This window comes from Mugil cephalus, chromosome 14, assembly GCF_022458985.1.
Source record: "Mugil cephalus isolate CIBA_MC_2020 chromosome 14, CIBA_Mcephalus_1.1, whole genome shotgun sequence".
NCBI classification, from domain to species: Eukaryota; Metazoa; Chordata; class Actinopteri; order Mugiliformes; family Mugilidae; genus Mugil; species Mugil cephalus.
In genome coordinates this window covers 10,243,554-10,270,675 of record NC_061783.1, presented here as the reverse complement: position 1 = coordinate 10,270,675, position 27,122 = coordinate 10,243,554, and the positions used below count along the sequence as shown (strand labels likewise).

The 27,122-nt window shown below is 41.9% G+C and overlaps 1 protein-coding gene across 2 annotated transcripts in view; it reads right to left on the bottom strand.

Moving 5' to 3' along the window:
- Positions 1-15,101: 15,101 nt before the first annotated feature.
- The window catches only part of calcr (calcitonin receptor), a 54,021-nt gene continuing 42,000 nt past the window's right edge, over positions 15,102-27,122 (bottom strand). For both annotated transcript variants that reach the window (XM_047605804.1, XM_047605805.1), the window contains exons 17-22: positions 24,545-24,698; positions 23,923-23,983; positions 23,703-23,769; positions 23,365-23,583; positions 22,710-22,751; positions 15,102-17,972 (exon numbers count right to left, since the gene is read on the bottom strand). In XM_047605804.1, coding sequence (XP_047461760.1) covers positions 17,751-17,972; positions 22,710-22,751; positions 23,365-23,583; positions 23,703-23,769; positions 23,923-23,983; positions 24,545-24,698 — 765 coding nt within the window. In that variant the 3' untranslated portion in view covers positions 15,102-17,750. The remainder of the gene's footprint in view (positions 17,973-22,709; positions 22,752-23,364; positions 23,584-23,702; positions 23,770-23,922; positions 23,984-24,544; positions 24,699-27,122) is intronic.

The window sequence follows — 27,122 nt, the reverse complement described above, 5'->3', positions numbered from 1 at the left end:
ACGTTCAACCAAAGTTATCTACGGCAGTGGCTGGTATGTGATAAAACATCAAGTTAGTATTTTTGCTTTTTCAGTTTTGGCACCAAAAATACAGCAAGACCACATTTTCCCAATTGACAGTGACAGTGTTCGCCTCAAGCTTCCCTCTGTTTTGCCTCCAGCTAACGCTGTGGCATCGCAGTGACGTAGCCCATGTAGACAGACATGACAACCACAATCTGTCCACCGGACTACTGCAGGGATAGGCATGGCCAGAAGGTTGTCACAGGAGTGAAAGGGGGAATCTCATCTTCTACTGCCACTTATCCTCACTAGGGTCACGGGGGTTATCATCGGGTGAGAGGTGGGGTACGCCCGGGCAGGTCACCAGTCTATCACAGGGCTAACACAGAGACAAATGGAGTGTTGTTACATCATATAAAATGTTACACGAGTACCTTTTCAGCCCCCTTAAAGGGACTGTTTCTCTGAAGTGGGTTTGCGCAAGGTACTTGTCCACAGTCAGTGTATTACTACCTACAGTAGATGGTGGTCAGGACAGTCTGGACAAGCAGACAATTCAATACCAGCTCAAGTGCCTTGCTATTTTTAGAATATTATCACCACTTCGCCTTGCCCACAGACAGCGTTTTCTGACAGAGAAACAAACATATCGATCTATTGTCTCTTCAAACCCAAAAGACTGCACTGACCAAAGTGGTGCTTTTAGTTTGCAGCACACAGGGGCTGTCGGCCTACCGCTGTGTGACTTTGCCGTCTTACATGTTCACCTGGATCTGAACTAATGTGTTTACACGCTGATGTCACACAATAACACAACAAACCAAGAGACGGGGAAGGAGGTGGGCCAGAATCTCAAGTGTTCTGCATGGTAAAAATTTACAACCACATTTAGAACTAACCAAACTGTCCTCTTAATATGTAAATAAACAGACGCTCAAATCGAGATGAAGTCTTTGAACACCCAATGCGGGAAATGACTCAATAGCTGCCGCCCCACATCACGTCATCTGTCACTTATCTGACAGGGAAGAAAGAGATGGAAAGTTTATCTGAAGAGATACGGGCGAAGAAAACAATTTGGGATGTCGGGCAAACTGGATCTCACACACACACACACACACACACGAGGACCTTTTAATTTTGGTGTCTCACTCTGCAAGAGCAGAAAATCGAAAACTGTAACCAGGGAACTGTGTGCGGTTTAGACAAACCCATTTGCTCTCTCATAATGACAGCCAAGTGCTCAGAGAGCTTTTCATTAAAGCAGTCTTATCGATTTAGCCCTATCGCCAAACAAAGCTGCGAGGGAATGGGGAACGTCTGGTTCCCTAAAGAAGCGGCGGACGTGTCTATTACTGTGCAGAGGGACGGCGTTCAGGAATGCTCACGCTGTGTGTTTCAAATGATGCCAGTTGTTGCTCTGTGCAAATTTGTTCAGCTTGATAGTGAAAACGAGCTACGACCGAAGCTTTGAAAATCAAATTAGACAGGTCTTAGTGCTGATATGTGCTGTTAGGAAGCCACTGCATACACATGGCAAACAGCTTGAAAAGGATCAATTATACTATAGTGACGCCTCTGTGAATCCACAGTGGTTTATTTTGCATTATTTATCGCGCATAATAGAGGTATTTTCTCATCTTATCGACTGGCATCACACGCCAGAACGGCTCAATGGATGCTGCATGGACTTTCACGATGGCACCCGGAGAATCAGGCTCCACCAGTCGCTGCTAATTTGTTGCTTGACTAGCTGTGCTCGAGTGGGAACAAATGTCGCGTTGTGGTCGTAAACGCGAGCAGGGCAGGGGAACCTCTCAAGGAGCATTAAGGCTCTGTTTGCAGCCGGCATGACCGGGGAAGGGAAGCGGCTTCTTTGCAAAGGGCTGTCACGCAAAGTTCAAGTTGAAAGTGATTTGAGAAGTTTAACTCGGATGGCCTCATTTAAGAGCGAAGACAGGAGGAGGGAGTCAGAAAAATATCAGCTGCGCTTTCTCTTAGAAACATCCTCAGACATTTACAAGGTCAACGGTTGAGTTTTTCGTATCGGTTTGTATCCTCTAAACATATCGTTTTTGCATAGAACGCCAGCTTTAAGAAAGGGAGGAAGGTGTATATTGGACGTCTTATTTCAAAGTAGTGGCAGGTCTATTTTTCCACGGCTCAGAAGTGATTCTGATGAATGATGGCAGTTTGCTTTCAACAGAAATTACATTCCCTGCATATCTCTATTTCATAATCACGGGGCCAAGCAAATGTCCTCCTAATGCAATCCGTGCCATGCCAGCTAATGACATTTTCATTCAGAGGGTACTGAACATTAACATATCTTAATGGTTACTGCCCGAGCGTTTAAGCACAGAAGAGGAAGACTTTAACTTGCTGGAAATAAATGACATCACGTTTAGCCGTTTTTCTTTTAGTTTGCATGGATATAATACGTATGCGTAAACTCGAAATCCACACAACCTCTTAAAGATCTTAAAATATGAAATGTCAAACCTGTGTGCAAAAATAAATCAAGACCAAAGGCCAGCAGTTCTGAGAAACTGGGAGGGCAAGGGACTAGGAGTTAAATGATGACATCTGTACGCGATCATCCCTGACGAACATTTGATAATTAAGTGTTTAACACAAGGCACAGTTGAGGGTGTCATTATTATTCCACATACTTATTCATGGATGAGGGAAGGTCAAAGAATCACCCGAGCTGTATATGGAATATTTTAGAGTCAGGGGGCCATAATGTCTGTAACATATTCTAAGGCAACAATTTCAAGAGCCACAACCACGTCATAAGCCCTGTCTTTAATTGAGTCAGATACTGATGAACATTTGAATACTTCATACATGTGTGTCAGGTTCTTGAAACAGTTTTGTTTTCTTACTCTCTTACTATTGACCTTTTTTGTAGAAGTTAGGCAGTCATCTCAACATGAGTGGACATCAAATAAACACTGTGGAGGTACATGATAATGCGATGTGTCTTGGCTCCACACTTAACACTGGGTTCCCCGGATGAATGAAACTGGACAGAAACGTTTCAAAGCTCAGCGCGGTGGCTCCAGCAGTCGTCATCTTGGCGCTGCTTGAGTCTTCATTCCTCGCGGCTTATTCAAGAAAGTTTATAGAGGTGCAGGAGCATGAGTGGAGCTGAATGATCTAGCACCTTTAGACAGCTGTGATACTGCCCCACCCACCCCAATGTCATGACTATGTCTGTCTGTTCCATGTTTTGAGTTTCCTGTTTTATTTTGTTAAGTTCCTTGGTTTCCTGCCTCCTTGTGTTGTCCATTGATTGCTCATTAGTTTCTCCCGGTGTGATTGCCCTCATTAGTTTCACCTGTGTCTCGACATCCCTCTGGCCCCGTGTGCATATATAGCCCTGCCTTTGTTTGTGTTGTTCCCCATGTTCCAGTCTTTGTGGTTTCGGTTTCCCTGCCATGCTTTTTGCTCATGCCTTGATTTTTGATTATCCTGCCGTGCCTGCAGCGCTTTTTAAGTCTTATCTTTACTGAATGTCTTTTGTTTGAAGACCAGGCCTCGTCTTCCTTGTCCTGCATTGGGGTCCTCGATCAAAACCCCTCAACTTGACACCCGATACATATGCCGCAAATAAGGAAACTGGCTAAATGGGGACTGTGTCGCTTTTGGGCCAACCTCAAGTGTCCACTGTGGTTTCTGGCACTTTTCTGTTGTCTTAACTTTTCAATCCCGTCGGTTGCGTCTTGATGTAAACAGGAAATAGCGTTACTTGAGGAAACAATAGGAGATCACCAAAGCCCTATTAGCATTCCAGTCTGTGGAGCAGTCTAGGGGTCTTTTTTTATGGCTGTTGAGAAATTTCCCCATAGACTAAAGGACAGGCAGACCTTTGAGTCACCTTTGAGTCATGCCGCTAGCTAAAAAATGCAGCGAACTGCACAAATTCAGGAGTGACTTTATGTCAGGGGCAGAAATCAGGCAGGAACTGCAGGTCCAACCTTGCAAGTGTGAAAGCGTGAAAGTGACAACACGCTTCCCTGGTGTAACAGTTTCAGTCGCTTCGCATCAGTGACACGGTGTCCTTGTCTTGGCTTCTTCTTCGCATATCTGGTTAATGGCCTTTCTGTCCCAGAAACTGAAACATCAGCGCCCTGGAGCGGTTTTGCGAAACCCGGAATATTCAGTGGATTTTAATGTTCTCGCATAAGAATAATTTCACATTCTCCATAGATGACTCATTTCAGCACGCCTAATAAGTGAGCCATGACTGAAGTCCATTGACATACAGTAGAAGAGCGTGACTCACACTAACAGAATGAATATTTATACTCGCAAACAAACAAAAGCGTAGCAAAAGATATTCTGTGTAATTTCATGGGTCCTGACCTCCTATGTTCTCCCTTTCAGAACACCGCAAACAGAGCGAAATCTTTTGTGTAGTGAGACCGATAACAAATAGAGGAGCCTCTGTGTGTCATATAACAGTATCTCACAAATCTGATTGTGTTTGCGCTTTATTCGTGGCCTCTCAATATGCAAATACTTCTAATGAGTGTGTGTGTGTGTGTGTCTGATGTGTGAGAGCAGAGCACAATGGAGGGACTGTGATTGTTTTGCACTTCCTGTTTGTGCAGCCAAAGTCCTTAGATCACATCACATGGTTGTATTGTGAGGATAATTTAATAACACAGCACAGGTCAATATATAACGTTATCAACGATCGCAGGGTCGGCAATATCTCTGCATGTGATTAAGAAACATGGTCAGCCTCACGGGTGAACCAGACAGACTCGCCATTACCACACGTTTAAATTAGATCAGCGTTGATCCTGAGTTCACGAGTCAAACACGCAGCGAAAACTTCGATGAGCCCACCGGGTTTCACATTTCGTCACTAATGGTGACAGAACGCCGCTCGACATAAAGTCACCAAAGGTCACGGGTGTTCCGCTCAACACTGACTGCTGCATGTGAGCCCGACAGAGGAACCTCCTGACGGTTACCTAGAGGTGATTACAGCATTTTCATTTTGACTGGATGGCAAAATAATGAAAGTAATACATCAAGCAAGGGTATGCAGTACCTCTCGCGTTCGTCTGAGGAAAATGCATTCCGCAGCCACCATTACCATATAGACCAATATTCCACTCACCAATTTGTCAAAAGCTCCTCAGCACTGCTTTTTAGAAACACAATCTGTATACTGTACCTTCCATTTCAATCACTGGGTTATCACAAAGCCCAGCGTGCTCCTCTTGGCTTTCTCTGTTTCTCATTACTCAGAGGAAAGCTGTGGCCTGCAGATCAAGCAGGTTTAAAAAACGTTAGAGTGAATGTGACGCTAAATGAAGGTTTAACGGGACCTGCGCCAGCCTCAGACTGTGACAGCTTTTCTTTTAATGGCAATTACACACTGCCTTTCGCTCGGCTACCATGACGACAGTGTGCATGTGTGTTAGAGACTCGGGCAGAAAGGAATGCCTACTACACATTAATACAAGAAATATATTCCAAAGAAGTGCTTAATAATCTATATTTACACTGCTCAGCCACAACATTAAAACCACTGACGGGAAAAGTGAATAACTGTGATGCTACTTAGACGTGTACCACCCACCTAGACCAGACCAGGAACCCCCACCCCCATAGCAATGACATTCATTCACAATTACTACTAACTAATGACTCAACAAGAGAGTAGAAAACTTAAAAAAAACTCTCATGGAGGCTGCTCCGGATTGTAAACTTTGCTACTGCTGTATCTTTATCAGACTTTGTTTCATTTCTATAGCAGGTGAACATCACAGCAATCAGTATATCTTGACTCGTTGCAAGTACTAAGTCTCCAGATATCAAGGTAAGAATGGATGTCGTACGCAAGAGGACTGAAAAAACAAATAAATAAAACCTGCCTTAACATGTTCATAGCCTGATAGTGCATAGTTTTGGCAAAGTTAGTTGCTGCCAAGATGGCGACGATCAGAGCTACCGCACTGAGCTTCAGAAGTGCTCTTCAGGAAACTTTTTGATGACATCACATCTTTATGGACAGTCAGTGGCTGTAAGTGGTGCAGAGGAAGGAGGAGGCATGGCAGTACTCAGTCTGCAATGCCACTTCTTCTTTCTTGTTGGATTGATCATGTTGGGTACTAAAGTAACTCACTATTGGCCCTTGAGGTATGAAGTGGTATCATACGACAACCTCTTTTTTTCTAAGAAAAAGGGGTTTTTATTGCCTCTTTAAACAAAATAGCCATCATTGGCCTCGTCAGAGAAAACTGCATCCACCAGCAGTTTTCACCAGCCAAATTTAGCATGAAATGAAGATGAAATGGGGCTCATTCACTGATGATCACAAATGGTTTAAATAACAAACAGTTCCGATACCATGGAGTTAAAACTAAGAATGTTGTTAGCACAGGAATGTTGCACAGGAAGTCTGTGTATATACAGCTACAGAAGGTTATGGCATTGCCCCGTGTTTTGGTATTGCTGAGTTTCCTTCTCCTACACTTTACCATAAATTTTAAATTCCCTAACTGTGGTGTGGATTTTTTGATCACGAAGTAAGAACCTTAACAGCAAACTGGAGAACCAAGTTGCAATAACTTGTAATTATACTCTAAAAGAGTGTCAGCTTGCCCTCCAGACTCTCACCAACATTTCTCATCACATTTGAAGGATGAACCACTTTGAAGAAGATGACCATCAGCCCTCTTGATCACCTTTCTACTGTGTACTTCAGGACTGCCATTCTTGTTCTTGATGTCGGTAATCCGCAGGGTTTAGATGTGTACCTGGGGAACGAGGCTTACACACGCAAACCTCGGGGTGAGCTCATCACTGGTTTACCGAGTGCCGACAGGATTTCCAGGCTCTCCCCCCGGGCACGGCGAGGATGATAGAAACTGCGCAGAGAGGGCTCGCAGGAATGCGTCAGATCAATCATCCCTTCCAATCCGACTTGGGCCTCAGCCAATATTATACATGTATTCAAATCGTCCCCAGGATTAACTTAAGGCTTGCCTTGCAAACTCACGAAAGCAGATGCATTATGCATGTCTTGTGCGTGTGCGTGAATTTTCCACAATTATTGGGATATTTGCACTGGCGGCAGCCTAGTGTACCTTTCTAATACAAGAGACAAAGAAAAGCAACCATGTTTTCCTTGCGCTCAAAATAAAATTCTCATAGCTCCCCTCTTTTATCTTTGTTGCTCTCTCCGTCTGCTTTCAGGCATTCATCATAAGCGTTACAATTTATTGTACTGCCAGTGTCTTTGTGAGTAAATTGCCTGCATGCGCACAACCTATTACACTGTTTAACTTAACCAAAAGGGAGTGCAGTGTCTGATCCTGCTACGTGTGGTGTCTTTCACTCCTTCTGAACACAATCGTCTCCTCTTCGAGGAGCTCGGCTCCGTCACGTCCACCACTCGTTATTCACGGTTGACTGGGCCGTTGCGTGGATCTACGGTGCTCGCTGATGTTAATCTTCCACTTCGGCAGACTTCTTAAGACCTTTGGAGTGAGACAGATTGGTGCTATCTGGGTTTGATTTAAGCCCGGTAGGTGATAAGGGGTGTGTGTGTGTCAGCCGGGGTGACACAGGCCGCTTTGGAGGACAGTAAACAATGAGCTTGTGTGGAAAGTGGTTGTCTGTACCTTCCCAACCTAATGCGGTGTATTACCTTGAGGGTGGGGGGTGGGGGGCTGTCCTCCTTTTAAGTGTGTGACTTACAGTCTGAGCACATGAAGTGCCTGGAAGTAGGGTGTGTGGGCTGTTTATGTAGTAGTGATCTACAGCCCTCCCACGTACAGTACACACACACACACACATACCAATACAAATGCAGAGAGCGCACGCGTAGACATCGCACACACACAAACAGAGCGTCTCGGGGGGGTTTACTGTTAAAAATGTATGTTTTAAATGAGGGGAACATGAAAGCTCACATTTCATTTGGCTCACTGGTTCAGATATTTGTCAAGGGAATGTTTCATTTCTTATTAAGGAAATAAATAAGCCTGATTCAACAAATGCGGCAACGTGACTTTTTAGATTATTTCACAACATGGTCAAAAAAAAAAAGAAAAGTGATAGGATTATGTTGTTTCATGCAAAGATAACATTAAGCTAATGTGAGGCTTAGTCCCTCTTTTGTGTTTCCACCCTAGACTGTATAAAGAAGAAGTAGACATTGCGATGTAGTGACAACATCCATTTGTCTATTTTTTTTTTAACCAGCAGTGAGTGTACCTGGACAAGAGGGTGAAGCTGGAGTGGAGAAGAGTCACCACTTGCCTGGTCATTAGAAATAATGTAATTAGAATTACAGACATGTACTTCTTTGGTACTGCTTTATCAAGGCATTTGGATATGGCACCACCGGTTAGATAGATAGTAACCGAAAGACCAATCAGAAGAAATCCCTTTAACCCTGTTGCCCTATTCAACCAACATTATAAAAGAAACAACGCTAAACACTACTCTTTGTGCATTCTATTACTGCAGTCAGTAGGATTTCTTATTTGTAAAGCTCAGAAATACCAGCATGTATGTACTTTGGGTTACATTTCTCTTTCATGAGAAATTTTTATTCAACGGTGCTGTCACGTCTTTAATATATGTTTCAACAGACAGTTAGTACGTTTGAAAAAAAATGAATTATTGCCTTAATCCAACTTTAACCGGACAACTGAAGTGCATGTAAACCCATTACTCTGACTGAAATCGTAGTTCTCCCAGATAATGCGATTTTCTCCATCATGTATTGGACTTGGACTGGATCGCTTGTGTGCACATGATCCAAAACTGCTGCACTGGCGTATGACCCTGGGAACAAAATATCCGAGAAAGCATTTGCAGAAGAAGAAGGTAAACAGAGTCGGCAGAAGAACCACCTGAGGGATAGCGCCATCTTCTCTGCACCATAAGTAAAACTCACATTACGTACAATATTAAAAAGCTGTACTATTATCCATCTGGTTGTTGTCTGAAATGCCGGTCTGCCACATGAACGACTCTTGTTTATTGTATGACGTAATAGGTCAACCGGAAAGGGGGCCGTATTAACCCGCTGACAGACACATATCGCCACCTAGTGTGGAGGAGGAGGACATGTTCCTGTCAGTTATTCAATTTTTTCCATTGCATGTGAACTGGGACAAGAACTGTAGTAAGAAAGTCTAGTCTTTTGAGGACGCGCTGATTGTCTCTACTGATGAGCCATTTGTGTGTTTTTAGTTCATAGGACAAAGCTAACCACAGGATCTGACTGACTGGGATGACTGAAGACGAACAGTCAAATTAATTAGCTTTGAATCCATGAAAATTCACTCATATTATTATCCTTTTGCTGGTTCCTTTTTGACTTTGCACCACGAATAAATGCACCAAAAACCAACTAAAAGCAGACTGAGACCTTGTTCAGGTGCTTTCCACATGTGGAAAAAGGTAAACAGCAAGCCATAAAGTTCAGGACCACCAAAGTACGATATGAATCATATCATATCATGCTCTTTTTTTTTGGAATTTTATTTGTTCCGTTCTTCTCTTTTTCGTATTTTTCTTTTCTTTCTTCTTGTTTTACAGCAGCTGCACGCGGCGTGTAACCCTCAAGTATGAATGTGAGCGAAGGATTACAACATTTATGAGGGTATCAATCACCTGTCGCTTGCTTCCAGACACCTCCGCAAGCACTATATTTTCAGCCATCGCTTAAATTCTCACCACAGCGGGGATAGTAAAACAGAAATAAGTTAGTGCTGCTCCTGCTGGGCTGAGACCCCTCGTAAAACGCTCTGAGTACAGCGGAAAATCCGAAAGCACGGCCCGCAGATGGGAGGGCAGCTCTGGCCGCTAACCGTGCATTTAACAAGGCTCCGTGGGCCCTTAACTTTAAGCACTTTGTTTTTTTGGCTGTGTACCATGAGGTTTTTGTGTCAAAGCATTACCACACTCGTGTATATTACTTCTCAGCACATGGTGAAATATGCGGCTCGGGGGTAACAGAAGCATTATTTTGACTGACTGAATAAAAAGAACGTGTTCAGTTCAGCTCTGTGCGGATTACGTGGTGTACGGAGCAGCTTCAACCAGCCGTACGGTGACAGAATGAAGTCGACAACGCGGTCTAAAAGGCAAATGACCTTTCTGGTGGCGCTCAGCAGGAGGTGATTAAATTTAACAATGTCCATCAGTTTTGTTCTACTTCAAAATAACAATAAAAAGAAGTCCCCTCTTTTGGTTTTCTTTCCGATTTTAGAAAAAGAAACACAAAAAGCCGTAATACTGAACAGGCATTCCACACCACTGAGTAATACCTCCTGCCTTTTAAGACCATTTGAGGACAGAGAAAGAAACATGAATCAGACTTTCAAGCCATGTCAGCAAGGAATAAATTAGATAATTTGCTCAGCACTGTGCCAGTGTACAAGTAAACACACCAGTGCAAGTGCGTGCGGATGAGCGTTGGCCTCCCTGCCATTTAGGAAATGGCATCGTTTGTTCGTAATTATTTTCACACCAAATTGAGTTGTTGCATTTTTTGCTGCCATGAATGCCAAAATATCGGGAAGCAATGGATCTGCGCAGTAAGACAAAATAATGTTATTCAACGGAACATTTCTCCAGGGCCACAGCATGTACTGTCAAGAGCGCTGATAATTAATAATATGCCTCATAAATCTCATTAGTGCATAATGAGGGAAGGAGTTGCTATTAGAAAGACATAACAGAGACGGTTATCTTCGGAAATAAATTGTGAGCCCGTGGCAGCCTGGCAGGCTGACCCCAGCCTTTAGGGTAAGTCAAACGTATGCGGGAAGCCTCGGTACGTTTGATGCACCCGGGGAGGTGATAGCCGCCGCTTCTTGTCAGAGCTTCCTTTGAGGCAGCGTGACTCAGTTGTTCAGTGAAGTCAGGAGCCGCGTGGCAAAATGTGCAGCAGCCTCTTGTAAATAAGTCATCGCTGCTCTTCTTCCTCCCTGTATCTGGGTTTAATTCTTCTAATGTTTTTGTCTTTGTAAGACTTTGCCTTTGTAAGACTTTGTTTTACTTTTGTTTTATTTATTTTTTTTGTGCAACATTTTATCTTTTTTTTTTTTACTATTTTATTGTGAAGCACTTTGTGGTTTATTACCTGTGAAAGATGCTATTTAAATAAAGTGTACTTATTATCTTTGGTTGATTAGACATTTGTTATATATATATATATAGTTTTTTAATTTCCCTCCACAAATTTAAATTTCTTTAAATACACATTAACATGGATCCAATATATTTTAGTAAAGGGATATGGGATAGTTTAATATTGAGTGCAAAATGATTTTAATAACCTATATTTATAAATAGCAACAGGCCAAGTTTAATATAGAACCCATACAGTTCTTAATCTCTCCATCAGTTCGGGAGTCCTTGGCCTGAAAAACGCTGGAAACCTCTGTTCTACAGCAGCACATCCGTTTACCCTTCTTCCCATGCAAAATAATTACGGAACTTACGTAAGTGAATCAGCAGTCTCCTGCAGGGCATTGCTTTTGTCACACATGTTCTTCATACCAAACAGGGTCTATAATTATCATGCATTGTCCTCCTATAATACATCAAAGGATCTGTGAGCACATTAAACATGATAATTTATGAGAAGACGTGTAAGTGAAGGAGGAGTTAATTCATTAGAAAATGTCTACGCCGTTCTCCATGGACTTATTGAGGGCTCTTATTTCCTGAAGAGACAAACACTATCAAGTGGAATTAAAAAAAAAAAAAAAAAAGATTGTAAATTAGCTTGGCCTTTGATGCGATATATAATGTCTGAATGCAGCTACTGTTAAATAAAAATCCCCTCACGACTCCAACGTCCTACATCGCTCATGAGCAGGCGGAGGCAGTGGTGCAGATTAGCCTCTGAGTGAGAGGAGAGTTTGATGGTTTGAAGCAAAGACGCATCGAATGCGTTCCTTTTCTCTCACATTGTGCTCCAAATACTAAGATAATAATAAGCCAGACACATGTAAAAAAAAACAACTAGTAATTCTCCCTAGAGGATGAAAGTTAACGGTGTCTCCTTAGATGTTAGCATTTGTAGTTTTAGGTCAATGACCATATATTAATATCTGTAAAATTACTAATGTTAACCCACTAAACAACTATTGTGAACACTTATGGTGTTAGCATAAAATGCACAGTATTACTCAATATGTGTAAAAAATAATAGTAATAATTCTATGAACAAACAATAGTATGAGCTTTATGGATGCAAAGCTTAGCATAAAACTATCACACCACTTTCAGAGAGTTGTTTTTGCCAGTTGGAGACGTGTTACTGTTACTCTTCACTGTGGGATATTTGTAAAGGCATGAAGGAAAATAGAGAGAAGAATAGATTGCGAGGGAACAGATCGTCCTTATTTGAGATCGTTTTTTTTTTTTTTTAAGTTTAACTTCCTGTATTTTTTTTTTTTTTTTGTTCCTCCCTCTGTGATCCCACTCTCCTGTCTTGCCTCGTGTCTTCTGTCTACGTGCTCCTCCCCACATCGTTCTCGCCCGTTTGTCGTTGTTCCATCAGACCGTGAGTGTATACGTGACCCTGCCTTTCCCTTTGTCAGGTTATGTGTGGTGTTTAGAATCCTTTACTTGTCCTTCAAGGTTATAGTGTTTATCTTCAGTTTAGTTTAGTGAATGGTCTTAAGTTCTTATTTTGGTTTTATGAAACTTTTTTTTTTATTATTCCTGCTTTTCAACTCAGAACATATCAGAATTGTTTGCCAGCCTGTGAAGAAATATAAAGTGAAAAATCACAAAGGGGTCCCCCCAGGTTCCAGCCGTAAACTCTCTTAGGCCCTACAGTGAACGAGCGATACTGCACAACCCCACCCAAGCTGCCCACTTTTAGATCCTATGACAGATTGTTTGGAGTGAAGGGATACCACGTTTGTAGTAAGTCTTAGCTTGAGACCCCCTAGAACCTAGGCTCCTGTTAGTTTGCAAACATTTTACAATGGTAAACTGTTAATTTTTTAATTTTCAGTAATAATCCTCTATGTAGGATGATAATGGAGCTTTGCACTAATAATTCACTGCTGTTTGTCCAGTCAACAGCGTCACATAAGTGAAGGTTTCATACAGTTAATTTTTTTTTCATACGTTGGTTTGCACGTTAAATAATCATTTGTCAAATTCACATCTCTTCAATATGAACGTGTCAATTATTTCTCACCTCAACATCCACTATCCATTTTTGTTGTTTTTTTTCACTCCTTCATCAATATTAATACACAAATCGCACCACTTTTATTTGTGTTGCTTGCAGCTGTAACAATATAAAATGATGCAAATTTGAACAGTTGACTATAGTTTCCCACTCAGGCTTTTCATTGTGCCTGTGTTCTTGTGGTCAAACACAGGAATCTGTAGCTACATCTTGTCAGTCTTTGGTCTCCGAGTGCCCTAGGCATGTTTGCTCATGTACCGTGACTGTGAGCTCGGCTGGCATGTGGAGTGAGAGCGAGGGCCGCTGCAGCGCACCGTAGCCAATCATAAAAACAGGAAAGCTGTTAGAACTAGATGGAGTAGATGAATGAAGTGGGAAACTGAGCCCGTGTGTGTGTGTGTGTCCGTGCGTGTAAACCAACTACATCAGAGTGAAGCAAGTCCTGCCTTCGTTGTCCTGCTGCGGTGATGGCTTTCTGACCACAAGAGACGGAAATACGCCAAGCCTTTGTTGAAAGGAGTTGTCCGGTTGTCAGCCGGTACTCTTGAGTTGGAATGAGCGGAGGTGAATTGTGCTCAGCGTGGGAGTGGGAAGGGAACAACAGCGACCGTCGGTGACAACAGCGATCTGTGCCGCCGGTGGTTTCAAGACCGTTCCAAGTCACCAATGAAGAGTTCACGCTTTAACACACAAAGACTTCTCCTACTGAGGATTTCTGAGGACACATGGTGCGAGCTGGGTTCGGTCCAACGCGCTGTGAGATTGTCGCTGTCAGGGAAAATTCTGAAATGCCTGAAATAGCAAGTCACTGACATTTTTCTGAAGCTTCCCAGACCAACATGCTCCCAAGACGGAAACTGTTCAAAGCGATTCATGACTTCCTCCTCTTAACTGTATTGTTCCATTGACTCGACCGAAGAAGCGCTCTTAACTTTACTCTTAGCTTCTCCATCTGCGCCATCGCATTCAGCGCCATCTGCGTACCGTCTGTCTCCGCTTTGGATGTTTTCAAGTACACATTTCTTTTGATGAATTAGGTGTGGCGGTGGGACTTGGCTAGTGTTATACCATTGGGTTAATTCAGAATTTTAATAACAGAACCGTTTCAAACGCATCTAACCTCTTCACGCAACCATCTCACACACTCAGACGAGCCGTGAATCCGTGAGAAGACCGTACGACCTTCTCTCTTGTCTGCACCATCGGGATTCAGCAGAGCCTGAAATTGTGAATTACAAAAAGGCCGTCTACATTAAAGCTGAATAATCTCCGGCTGAAAAGCAGGACTGATCCTTTAAATTTCATCAGATGTAGAGGTTGGTTCGTGGAGGTGTGATATCCATTTTGGAGGTTTTGCCCATTTACGCTGAGACACATGCTGATTGTGGTATGTAATCCGAGCTGAACTTTTGGAACAAAACTACGCCCTGCCAAGCTCGAGGGATCTCGGAGCAGGATACCAAATGGAGTAAGACTTCCTTTGTTTTCCCCGCACGCTCATTATACCAAATCTCTCAACCCTGAAATATTGACAAGAATAGTGTTGCAGGAATTGTGCTCAACATCAGAGGAATGTTGCAGGAGCACTCAAAAACACCAGCATGTTCGGACAAAAGATTTTAAACTTCGGAGTCCCCAGTTTAATTGAGTCCTTTAAAAACAACACAATGAAACGCACCTTTTATCATCAAATCATTAAGTGCTGCAAATTGTCCACTTTCATCTGAATCCTTTCATCCTCTACACGCAGAGAGACAGGGGAAGGCTGCTTTTCCAATTTGCCATTCGCTCTGGAAATAAAGAGCAACACCAAAGCCTTTTTTCCCCCCCTTAAATGTGCGTGTGCTTGTGCTAAACAGATTTAAAAAAAAAAAAAAAAAAACGACACACGAATCGGTTTGGCTTTTACAAAATTCAAATCTTTTATCAGCCTTTGAGATGATGCCAGACCAAGCTGTGAGGGAGAAGGAGACAAACACAAGCTAGCTATAAATGACAGGGAAAAGGTAACAAAAATAGTCACAGTGCAAAAATCTATTATGTACACAGTGTCTGCTCGTATTTACACGGGTATGAACATACAAAATATATAGAATCCAGAACCCCAAAGACTAATATATATGTCTTACAGTGTGCACCAGATCCAAGATAAATCACTATATTAAGGAGAAAGCAGAAGATGGATTTCGTACTAAAATAAATACCTCGTAGCACTAAAATATGTACTCTGCTGCTAATGATTGTCACTCCCTGTCCCTTCCTTACACTTGGCTAGCAACAACAACAACAAAGAAAAAAGCCTCTTAAATATGTTATTGCAGTGGGTCCCGGTGTGTGTTTCATTCAGTGGGGAATTGTAGAAAAAAAATCAGTTGTTAAGCGAAGATATAAAATACACGCCCCTACTTTCAATAACATGTGATTTGATTCGGTGACCTGATTTTCTGAGTAATTCAATACAATTATCTTGCGGTGGTGAGCGTTCAGATTTCTACTCAGATAAATTCCCGAATAAATCTTATCTGGCTGAAACGGAAAGCACATGTTTGGTCATTAACAGCGTGAACGTGCGTGGTGTGCAGATCATTCCGTCGGGTTAAATGTGTAAATTTAGGTCCGTGGTTAATTTCCATCTGCTCTTTATCGTCGCCCTCGGTACGCCATACGTCTCACATAGCGCACACAAATTCACGTCCAACGTTTATTTCCAGTTGACAATGGCAGGAAAAAGATCAGCACGCAAATATGAGGATTAGCACCATGTAGACAGCACGTGTTTGGAAGTGAAACTGAAAATATTGTGTTCGATACTCAGTTTAGTTTTCTTTTAATTGTTGCAATTAATCCCAAACCAGTTTAAGGATAGATTAACAAATGCACACCTTGCAGATGTTTCAGTGACGTTTCCTCAAAGTCATACGGTGCAAGGCTTCACATTTTTGCAGATTTGCACCTTCTTTTGCAACAAATAAACTCGTTTGTTGCTGTTTTTCCTTCTCCAATAAATTCAGATTAATCTTGGAAATCCCTCTCAACTGTGTGACGAGGGAGTGCTAATTTCTTATGATGGGGTCAAGAAGAAATCCCAGTAATATGAACAGCCAGATTTTTTTTTTTAATGGCTACTGGCTAAACGCTCCAAGACTATAAATTATTATGCTCTGGCTGAATTTAATAATGAATATGCAGCTTAGAAATCTAGTGTTAACTTCACAGATAAATGCAACACCCAACAAACCTTCTGTATACTCGGAAAGACTTCAGTAATATGAATGTTTATGTGTTTAGGAATAAGTATGATGCATTTATATTTAATGTCTATGTAAGAGTAAAGATTCACATTCAAAGATGTGAACTCGCCTTTAAGACCTCAATTACTCTGTGCATAAAGTATAAACAAAATCTTCTCACCGTTTTATCTTCGACCTTTTGTTTGCCCTTTATTCATTCATTCATACAAAATGCTACAAAATGAATGAATGCCAATGCTGGGAGGACAGAATTTTTAAAAGCAGAAGGTAGATTATAGGCACCGTGAGCAGACAAAGGGCGATTAAGAATAAGATCTTTGTCAGACTTATAGCCACAGCCTCGAAACAAAGTCGCCTTGTGTGAATCTCGTGTGCATATTTGCTCCTCGGCCCTGTGATCTTCGGCATCAGCACAAGTACAGCAACTGCAAAAAACACCAAAGCAGTCGGGGGGGAATGCAGCATCACGGGACAAACACTTAGCACGTACTCAGGAATCGGCAAGAATAAAAATATTAACAGAAAACCAAAGTAAATACACTGAAACATTATTTTTCAAATGAAACATGGTGAACATACGTTTATGTACACGATTTCCAGAGCTTTGAGTGCAGAGAGTATTTGAACATCTGACCTCTGCCATGGCACATATAACCAGGTTTGTGTATGTGTGTGCATGTGTTGCTTCATGGTACCACATCTGTGCTCAGGTGGACATCGTACGCCCTCATAGCTGTGACCGACAAACAGTACCCTTTGGTATAGGTGAGGTTGGGAATGATTGGTTCTTCTGCTTCATCATTATTCACAATCTCTACCGTCATCTGTCACATTCAGCACCATCATCTCCAACAGAAAACACGCCCCTCGCCCTCCCTCTCCCCCTACTGGTCACAGTTTTTTTTTTTTTTTTGCTCCACACCACCATTAGCCTCCGTCCCAGTTTAGCAGCTTTAGGAAGTTGACAAAAGTCAAAAGCAGCTTGTGTCGTACCACCAGTCCTCCACATCAAAATTTTCCACAAAAAAAAAGAAGAAAAAAAAAAGCAGCCGTGACACTAACAAAAAGTAAAATGTAAAATGTGTCAGCCTTGAAGCTAATCCCATCTGCGTCTCAATGAGCTCTTCTGGTTTCCAGACCCGTATCGTCGTCCCGGGCTAGCATTAGCATCTGAGATTAAATCACTGAGATATGGCGGACAAATAGGAATCGTTTTCTTTTCTGTACATTTCCGTCTGCTGCTCTTCTGCGGCTTCTGTTTCCACCGGTAGATGCTGCTGGCCCCTCGGAGAGACTCAAGCGTACGTGTCTCCTGATTTTAGTGCCACCAGTTCAGAGTCCTCCGTGTGGCGCCCGTTCAAGTGTTCGGTGTTGCAGTCTTGGTGGTACATGAAGGCGGGGACCTCGGTGATGGAGGTGGCCGTGTAGGACGTGGAGCGCATGGAGCAGTGGTCCTTTCGCCTCTGACCCCACTGAGTTTTATACTGCATCCACTGTCTTTTCAGAGCTGCCTGCACCTGAACGTCACACAGACAAACAAACACAAATATAAAAGGTCAGTGTCTTTTTATCTGTGTGGGTTGTGTCTAGTCCTGAGGTCAACATTTTTCAGGCCAAAGCCCCCCCAAACCGATGGAGAGATTAAGTAGGGACCCCCTACCTATGCCCCTGCCTTGTGATTGGCTCAGCAGCTATAGGGGCAGAGCCTACTGTGTACAGGAAGTTTAGATTGACAGGTCTGGGCTAGTGCTGTAGAGACGGGCCCCTGTATCAACGAATGAGTGAGGTGCTGCCTCCATTTATTCCATTTATTATTAAAATATGTTGGATTCACGTTAATGTGTATTTAAAATTTTAAATTTGTGGGAGAAAATTGTGGGGCAAATTTTTAAAAATGTATGAAAAATGTCTAATCAACCAACGATTTTGAGACCCCCTTGTACTACCTCCTTGCGGACCCCCTGTTGAAGACCTGTGGTATAGTCCTTAAAGTACTCATGATATCAGAAGAGGTTTTTTGATCAAATGATATGTTATGTAAACATATCCTTACTTATAATGTTTTCAGTCATTAAATCCACAGGCGACAGTTATGGTGTCAGCAGAGAGCAGGTTTCCCTCATGGCTGCACACCACGATGCGCTAGCTTACCAGCTTACAACGAGACTGGCGTGATGGGCTACATCATGCGTGCAGTAATTTTTTTAGCTTTTTTTGTGTGTGTTTCTGTCTGGGGAGACAAAAAACAAACAAAAACAAAAAAACATTTCCCCATGTTTCCCTCAAAAAGCACCTTCTCCTGTTTTTCCTGTCTGGTCCACTTTGACTGCACAATAACTCCAGCTGACATCCAAATTTATATGCAAATCAGAATACGGAGCAGTGAGAGTAAGATGGAGCCCACTGTAAACACCGTCTCCTGACAACTTGACTGACAGTGATCCTAAATGATGTGTGCGTAATTGCTGCAGCATGTGTAGCTCTCTCATATTTCAATTACATTAGCAGAGGCCAGTTAGGAAAACAGAAACTCCAAAGTCTCTTTTCTTGAAATGAGGCCATGTTTTGCATGTGGACAGATCATCACATTAGAAAGGGGAAGTAAGATGTAATCTTTGTTGCACTATATATTAGACATTAACATTCTTTATAGCATTTTGACCAAAATAGCACAATGTGTTAATCGTTGTGGGGTCTGCACGGCTGATTAGAATATTACACAACTTCAGTAATTACACCGACAGTAGATCGTCATGCAGCCGTTTCATAGTCAAAGAGGAACTCAACAGGGATGCTCTGAGTCATCAGTATCGCTGTAATTTGGAATTTGACACAGTAAACACATCGATAGGCACGCGAACCAAATCCATTGTGCATCATCACAAAATGCATTAATGTTCCAATGACTTACTGTAAGTCAAACCACCCATAATCCTTCTATTTAGTCCTTAATGTGATCATTAGTCATGGTGCTATACAGTGTGCTGAAACGTCATAATCTCCTAAATACAAAATTCAGCAGAGCTGATGGCAGACAAGATCATGGGGATTTGTCTGCAAAATGGACGGACAGACATGTGAAATATTTGAGAATCTCTGGTTTCAGAAAAACAGAAATATGGAACGAGTTTCTAATTCTTTAAAAACGCGGTCTCGGCGTATGATTGTTCTGCTTTCACGATAAAAAAAAAAAAAAAGCTGCATCTGAACAAATGAAAGTTGCTCTTCCCAGCTTTAACAAGAAAGAAAGTAGCCGCACACAGGAACTGAGATAATTTATTGCACTACTCCTTATTCCCAAACAGATTGATCACATCCAAATCAAACAAACCTTTCTCTGGACTATAACTCATTTTGTCCTAGAGACTTCTAAACCCCGGTAGATTGGTGGCTTGAGCCAGTAATTACTTTTACTGTCAGTCATATTTAAAATCAACCTGCCATTTGTTTATTCTTCAGCATTTTACAAAACGGCGAAAATGCCCTCACAGCTTTCCAAAGCACGAGTCCACATCTTCAAGTAGGTCCTTCTATGTCAAGATAAACGCTGGATTCAGAGTGACATTCAACACAACAGCAGGAAACTGGAAGCAGTGATCGTTTAGCTTTTTCTTCAGTTGATATATTGATTATTAAAACTGAAACCTTACAATAAAACGATTCTGGGTTGGGTTGATGTACACTCGTCTCTCATCTAACATCACTTTGAATTGATTAAAATCTCACTAATAATACTCGATGTAGACTCTGCGGTACAAATGCTCATAAATTACGCACTTTCTACATTTTAACTGATTGACTGAACAAGACCCTGAGGGTAAACAGTGCTCCTAAAAACAGAAACCAGATCTGAAAAACCTCCAGCAGTGCAGTGCTAATCATTTCATTGAGTGTCCCCTAATAGTGCTATAATTACTGCGGGTACATTAACACACAATGATCTAATGATATAAATTATGCCACTAATTGTCATAATGAGACAAAAAAGCAGCTGAGGCTTACAGCTTCCATGTAGAACGTCTTGCTTGATGTCACAAATACAGCTTGAAAGCTGTTTGTCTCACTGACCTAACCTCACAATGGAGCCATTGAAGAAACAAGGCAGGTCTGTGCAGTTTGGCCTTGAAATCAAAAAACTGAATTGAACCCAGCCCCACAAACCCATGTCCTGATTAAGGGAGCATGAATTGGTCATTATGCGAGTGAAGCAAACAAACCCGCTCGTTCCCTTGTGACAGTTTGTGTGCCGGTCAAACCCTTTGTGGGCCAGGAGGAGCTCTCCCTTTAAACATATGCATGGGCCGTATGAGCTAATAGCTGACCTATTTTCCAGGCTGAATGTATGAAACTCCACAGTAGGTCGTCTGTGCCAAACACCTCATGCTGTGTACCTAAATCTGCTGCTCTCTCGGCCTGCGCGTCTCTGCCCCGCGTTCTTCTCATGCGATGAAATGCCTCATGACAACATTATTGTCTCTTTGCAGAATTTCAGTTGTGCGTAATTGCCTCCTTTCGCACTCTGTTCACACTGCCACGGACACTAACAACCTGCTAAAAATGTCCAGTTCAGCTTCACGGCGCATATTCTTTGTGGGGAACTTGAGTTTGGAAGCGTCTTTCACTCAACATGTCAGCCGAGCCAAAAGGTCTTCACAACATCATTAACCCTAAATCCTGGCCCCTAATGGAAATACAGCTCATTAGTTTGGTGAAGCCTTTGAATCAAGTTAAAGGATGCTCGCAGTCAGACAGCTGCAGACAGACTTAGAAAGGCCGGCAGCGGAACTTGAAAGGAGAATCCATTTCTAGCTGGGCTTGGAAACCACACAGTCATTTATAAACTGTCTGACTCCTCACCTGACATGACCCTTCAGCTTTTACTGCTGCAGCAACGGGCCTGGTCTCAGGAGGGACAAGCAGAACAATACTTTATCACCTGTTACAATTGGACTAATGGCAGATGATAGCTGCGAAGGCTCAGCTATTTTACTCAGGTGTTCAGTACTCAAAGGAAAACCTTCAGTCTGCGTTTCATGTGTCACTTCTTGATATATGTCAGGTAGAGATCTAAGATGGCAGCCCTGACCTGAAAAACTAGATATGAAAATGCTCTACCTGATGGAGCTTCATCCACAATGTCACAAACATGAGCGGTATTACCGCTCCTTGACTGAGCAGCTCCCAGGTTAACATGTGCGTGCTTGACCTTTTCGAAAGGCCAAGTGCTCTATCAAAACTACAGTGTTATTACGCTATGATATTACGATATTATTAAAGGTATAGCAGATATTTTTCGGGGAATCCCTCATTGACACCACTCTTACATCTGTCTGTTAAGTGTGAAGCGAGCGAAAGGTTGGAATCGCTAAGGCTGGCTTTGTCCAAAATGAATAAAGTCTGTCTACGAGCACCTCATAAGCTCGCTAATTAAAGAAACTAGATGTTTGGAACCTTGTCCTTTTGTCTGGCTCCTTATTTAGATTACAGACATGACAGTGGTAAGAGTCCTCTCATCTAGCTTCCTTTTCAGTTTTACGTAACACTGCTCTGTCTCATCTCATCTCGTCTTCTGCTGCCGCTTGTCCTCACTAGGGTCGTGGAAGCTGCTGGAGCCCATCCCAGCTGTCATCGGGCGAGAGGCAGGGTACACCCTGGACAGATCGCCAGTGTGTCGCAGGGCTAACACAGAGACAAACAAAAATTCGCACTCGCACTCACACCTAGGGTCAATTTAGAGTCACCAATCAGCCTAACGAGCAAGTCTTTGGAGGGTGGGAGGAAATACCCGGAGAAAACCCACACAGACACAGGGAGAACATTCAAACTCCACCCAGAAAGGCCTGACCTGGGCATCAGTGCTAACCAAACAGCACTGCACTGTATAATACATTAATTATTCACGTTTTTCAGGTCAAGGACCCCCAACCCAATGGAGAGATGAAGCAGGGACCCCCTACCTATTATATGTGTTCTATATTAAACTCGGCCCAGTGCTTTATAAATATACATTATTATTATAATTTTGCATTCAACATTAAGCTATACCTTATCCCTTTACTAAAATACATTAGATTCAAGTTAATGTGTATTTAAATAAATTTAAATTTGTGGGGAAATTAAAAAATAATAATAATAAAAAAAAAAAAATATGTATATAAAATGCCTAATCAACCAAAGATTTCGGGACCCCCCTGCAGTGCCTCTGCAGACCCTCTGTTGAAGACCTATGCATAAAATACATGGACTGTCCTTACCTCTCCGTTGAAGAAGCAGAATATTGTTGCCACCAGTAAACCCTTGAAAAGAGAAAAACAGGCTTAATTCTTTCTCTCTGTTTTTCTTTCTGTCTTTGCACCAGGCACGAAGGAAAAACAGCATGTGACTAAATGGTATGTGAAGGAATGGGAAGCCCACCTGAATATTTCATGGACTGTCTGCTTGTTGTTTAATTACGTGCCTAACTGCTAGTAAAATAGAGTTAATGGAGAGTCTAACTGCTCAGTTAAGGGGCAATTCAACAGTGATGCGCATCAATCAAACCTAACAACCACAGGGCAGAAAACACAGTTTTAAAGAGTGGAGACTTTAAACCATGGAAAAGCTTCTGCAGGACCTGAGGTTACTGATAAATCCGGGTTTGATTTGGAATTAAATTTGAATGAATACTGAGATTTCAAGTGTAAGGTAAAAATATTACTTTCAATGTCAAAGTGCATTGATTTTTCTTTTTCTTTTTTTCTTTTTTTTTGGTGCCACTGGTAAGAGGTGAAATAACACCTAAATCCACAAAGCCGTGATGCTGCTCTATCCTGCTTATTAACTTATTGTTGAATTACCTTTGAACTGGCCTCAACAGGCTATTTCATGGGAGTTACGAAAGGCGTGGCCTGCCGTCACCTCAGTGCTTACCTGGTAGTGCATGAATATGTGCATGATGTACTCGTAGACCTCACCGGCCAGACGGTTTTCTGGCCTCCAGGGAAGAATGACAAACTGTATTCCCAGCAGCGGCACCAGGATCAGGGTGGCTCTCACCGCCTTCATGTACATGTTGGACTCTGCCCGATGCGTGTCTCTCAACTTGGTAACCAGTACTCTTATAATATTTAGTAGGAAGAAGAGGTTGACCTGCAGAAAATAAAAAAAAAGATCAATTAACCTTTTTTTCTTTTAAAACCACTACAAATAATAATGCGTATATTTCACTTGTAGTTTTCTGAGCAGAAGGAGTGGTTTGGCAAACTTACAAGAAGTGCTGCCACTATAGGACCATGGATCGCGTAGAGCAGATGGGTATCCACACTCATCCAACAGCTACAGAGGGAAAAACATATCAGTCAGTACTGTCTGCCGCCCAAAATCCACATGCGCACACTCGTAGAAAAACACGTGTGTCTGTGGAGACGAGCCGAGCACATATGTAAACACCTTCTGTTTATTTGCAGAAGTTTCTGGGGCATTACTCACTTGTCGTCAAAATACTTTTTCCTTGCCACGGCGTGGATGGATACAGGCACTAGAGGAAAACCTTGGACAGGAGGAGAAGGCAGCCATATGAGGTCGTGAGTGCGGGTGGGGATAGTCAGTTGCCATGAATCCAAATGGTAGTAGCACAATTTGCTTTGTTTGCTGTTAAACATCCTTATGACATAAACACATGCAATAACAAATAACACTCTAGGACACTTTAACACCCTCTTCCATAAAAAAAACATCCTACTAATGTTTTATTTCTCTACCAGTACAAAACTCCTTCGAGAATCGTGCTCATTTAATTCCATTTCCCACTTGTTTGACATTATGCCTCCATCATTCCTTTTTTTAACGGGGTAACGAACAGGACAGGAATGGCACCAAGTAACAGGGGGCGAATTAAGCTGTCCGCGTTTCCACAATGACGACTGAGTGTATTGTACCAGGATCAGATGGTTCCAAGTAAATTGCAAGATAGTCTCCGATCGTTTTTGAATTGCTTTTCTGGGGGTTTCCATGCTGCAAATGTATCCACGGATGTCTTACAAAAAAGAAGTCAATAGAAAAGAATAAAGTAAAAAAAAAAAAAAAGTGGAGAATAGTGGAAATGACTCACCCCAGCCCAGGAGGTAGTACCAGTGCAGATGCTGCTCCTCTGCGAACACAGCCACCACAATGAGTGTGTGCAGGTAGATTCCCTCACAGAGCATCCAGAAGTAGTTGCAGCCCAACATATACATGTGGAAGAACTGCAGGACCTTACAGCCAACCTGCAGGGACAGCAAAAACAAGGATATTTATTTTATGTTAAAAGAAAATCTGTGAAAGAAAAAAAAACAACACGCCTGACATCTCAGCAGGAGATGGGTAAAAAAAAAAAAAAAAAAAAGGCGAATGATGGCACAAAGTCATTACCCAGTATCATCCTTTCCAGACTGTGAGGATGTTGATTCATTTACCCCCTCAGGAGGGGGAAATGATGATTTTTTTCCTTTGTGTTTCTCTCACTTTTTACAAAGAAGTGGGAGCCATGTTGAACAAGTACATATTAGTAGCGTTTTCTATTTCTGCATCCACTAATTTGAGACGAACTGACAGCGTCTCTCATTATGTTCATTATGTTTTTTGATTGAGTTATTCTGATACGAGATGGTGACTTTGATGACATATTATTATAACGTCCACTTATCTAACCCCAATCTTCTAAGGCTATAATTAGAAAGACAATTATGATTACGCCGCAATCTATAATTCTTCTAATGACTGCCAGACAGGCAACAACGAATGTGACTGTGCTGGAAACCTTCCTTATCTTCAGCGAAAGCAAGAAGCCGGTCAGTTCCATATTTATATATGAGCAATAATGGCTTGTCTTATTTCTTATGAGATTTATTAAGGAAACATGTTTTTGGACATTTTTGACAGGCATCTTTGCCAATGGAGTCTGCAGCTTTGGTGGCCGATGCGTACTTGTTCCATCTCTGATTGCTACTTCTTCCTTTGTGCCAAAATGTGGTTCTTCTAAAAGCCAAGATGGCAGCAAGAGGGAAAAAAATCAATCTTAGAGTCATCCAGGAAATGTATGAGAAATGTCATATGTTGCAGTACTTACTGCAATACATCAGCGTGATCATCAACTAGTACGACAGCATAATATCACAGTAAACTGTAGTATTACTAAAAGGCCTTTACTAATGGGAACAAAATTTGGTTACAAATATGTGGTATTTCAATTATATCTTTCTAAAAAATAAATGGAGGATAAAGGTGTCCCACAGGGATCAATATGAGTCCCACTTACTTTACACATGAACATTTGCTTTTGGATTTTATGGTTTCCTTTTTCTTGGATTTATTTTGTTGGACTACATTTGTTGGATTATTTTCTTTTTGGAATCTTTTTGGATCACCTACTTTGACTGCAGGGCTCATTGATTTCACCAAAGATTCAATACATTGACTTCTATTATTTGTTCTACCTCACTCCTTGTGTGTCCTGAATGTGGATCCTTGCCCACCTTTGAGAGCTTGCACAATTACTGCAGCAATATCCTTAAGTCCTTATGCTAATGATAAGCCACCTGTTCTATTTCTGGAAAATCTAACTGGAATGCAAAACCCAGGTTAAAAAAACAGAAGAAACCTGCAACAGCTACGCAGGATCAACACAATCCATCTACCAAAGTGCTACTACCGTGAAATATATGTCAAGGTTGGATGGATATCGCTGACATCAGCATACCTGAGATTTCATTTAAAAGTTAATGCTATCTAAGTATTTAATATCCTCAGCGGAGAGGAGGTTAAGATTTTAAACTTGAATCTTATTCTTAAGTTACAAATTCAGTCCTTAAGGAATGTAGGAGTATATCTAGATTTATTTTATATATTTATATTGGTATTTCTGGTTGACATTCTTGTGTTTGTGATTCTGTGCGCAGTCTTCAAAGATGCTGGCACTGCTATTAACGGCTGCTCTCAGGGGTATTCTCAGCTCAAAACGATACTTCTAATCTTTTAGCCATTTGAGGAATCTTTTATATACCAGACTCAGGTGTCTAAGAATAAGGTCACTTTCTTTTCAGTAATTCAGGGCTGCAGCTAACCAAGACTTGTTCTGGTTAACAAATCAACCTGCTATAGATCATGTAGAGGTTTTTAATGTCCTCAGCCTCCTCCCTGGTTTGACATAAGCTTCGGGGATTCACTCTTCCACTCTGCTGGCAGGCCAAACTAGACTTCGTCCCACCACACCACGGCGAATAAAATGAGCTTGTTTTCTCTGCGAGAGCAAATCTCTACTACGATCCACCGTTCCTAAATCACCGGCCCTGAAAACAGGCGCGCAAGTCTCACTTTGGCAGCTGTAAATTCCAAAACGTTTCCCAACAGACATGCATGAATCTCAACCAGTGGGGCTTGTGATTTCTTTTTCTGCTTCCTCTCAACAGCCACGACCACGGTAATTTTATTTTGACACACCGCCGCAAGTTACCACAACTCGACTCTACTACATCAGAAAGTAACAGATGCAAGACAAACCTTCCTGATGAATGGTGACAGGGAAATTTGAAAGGGCGCCACTGCACAAATACATATATGTGTCCACACATTGATGATGATGGCTGTCATTCCTGTCTGCTTGTTGAAGATTCATATTTGGATGAGCCAGACAAATTGGATGAATCCATAAA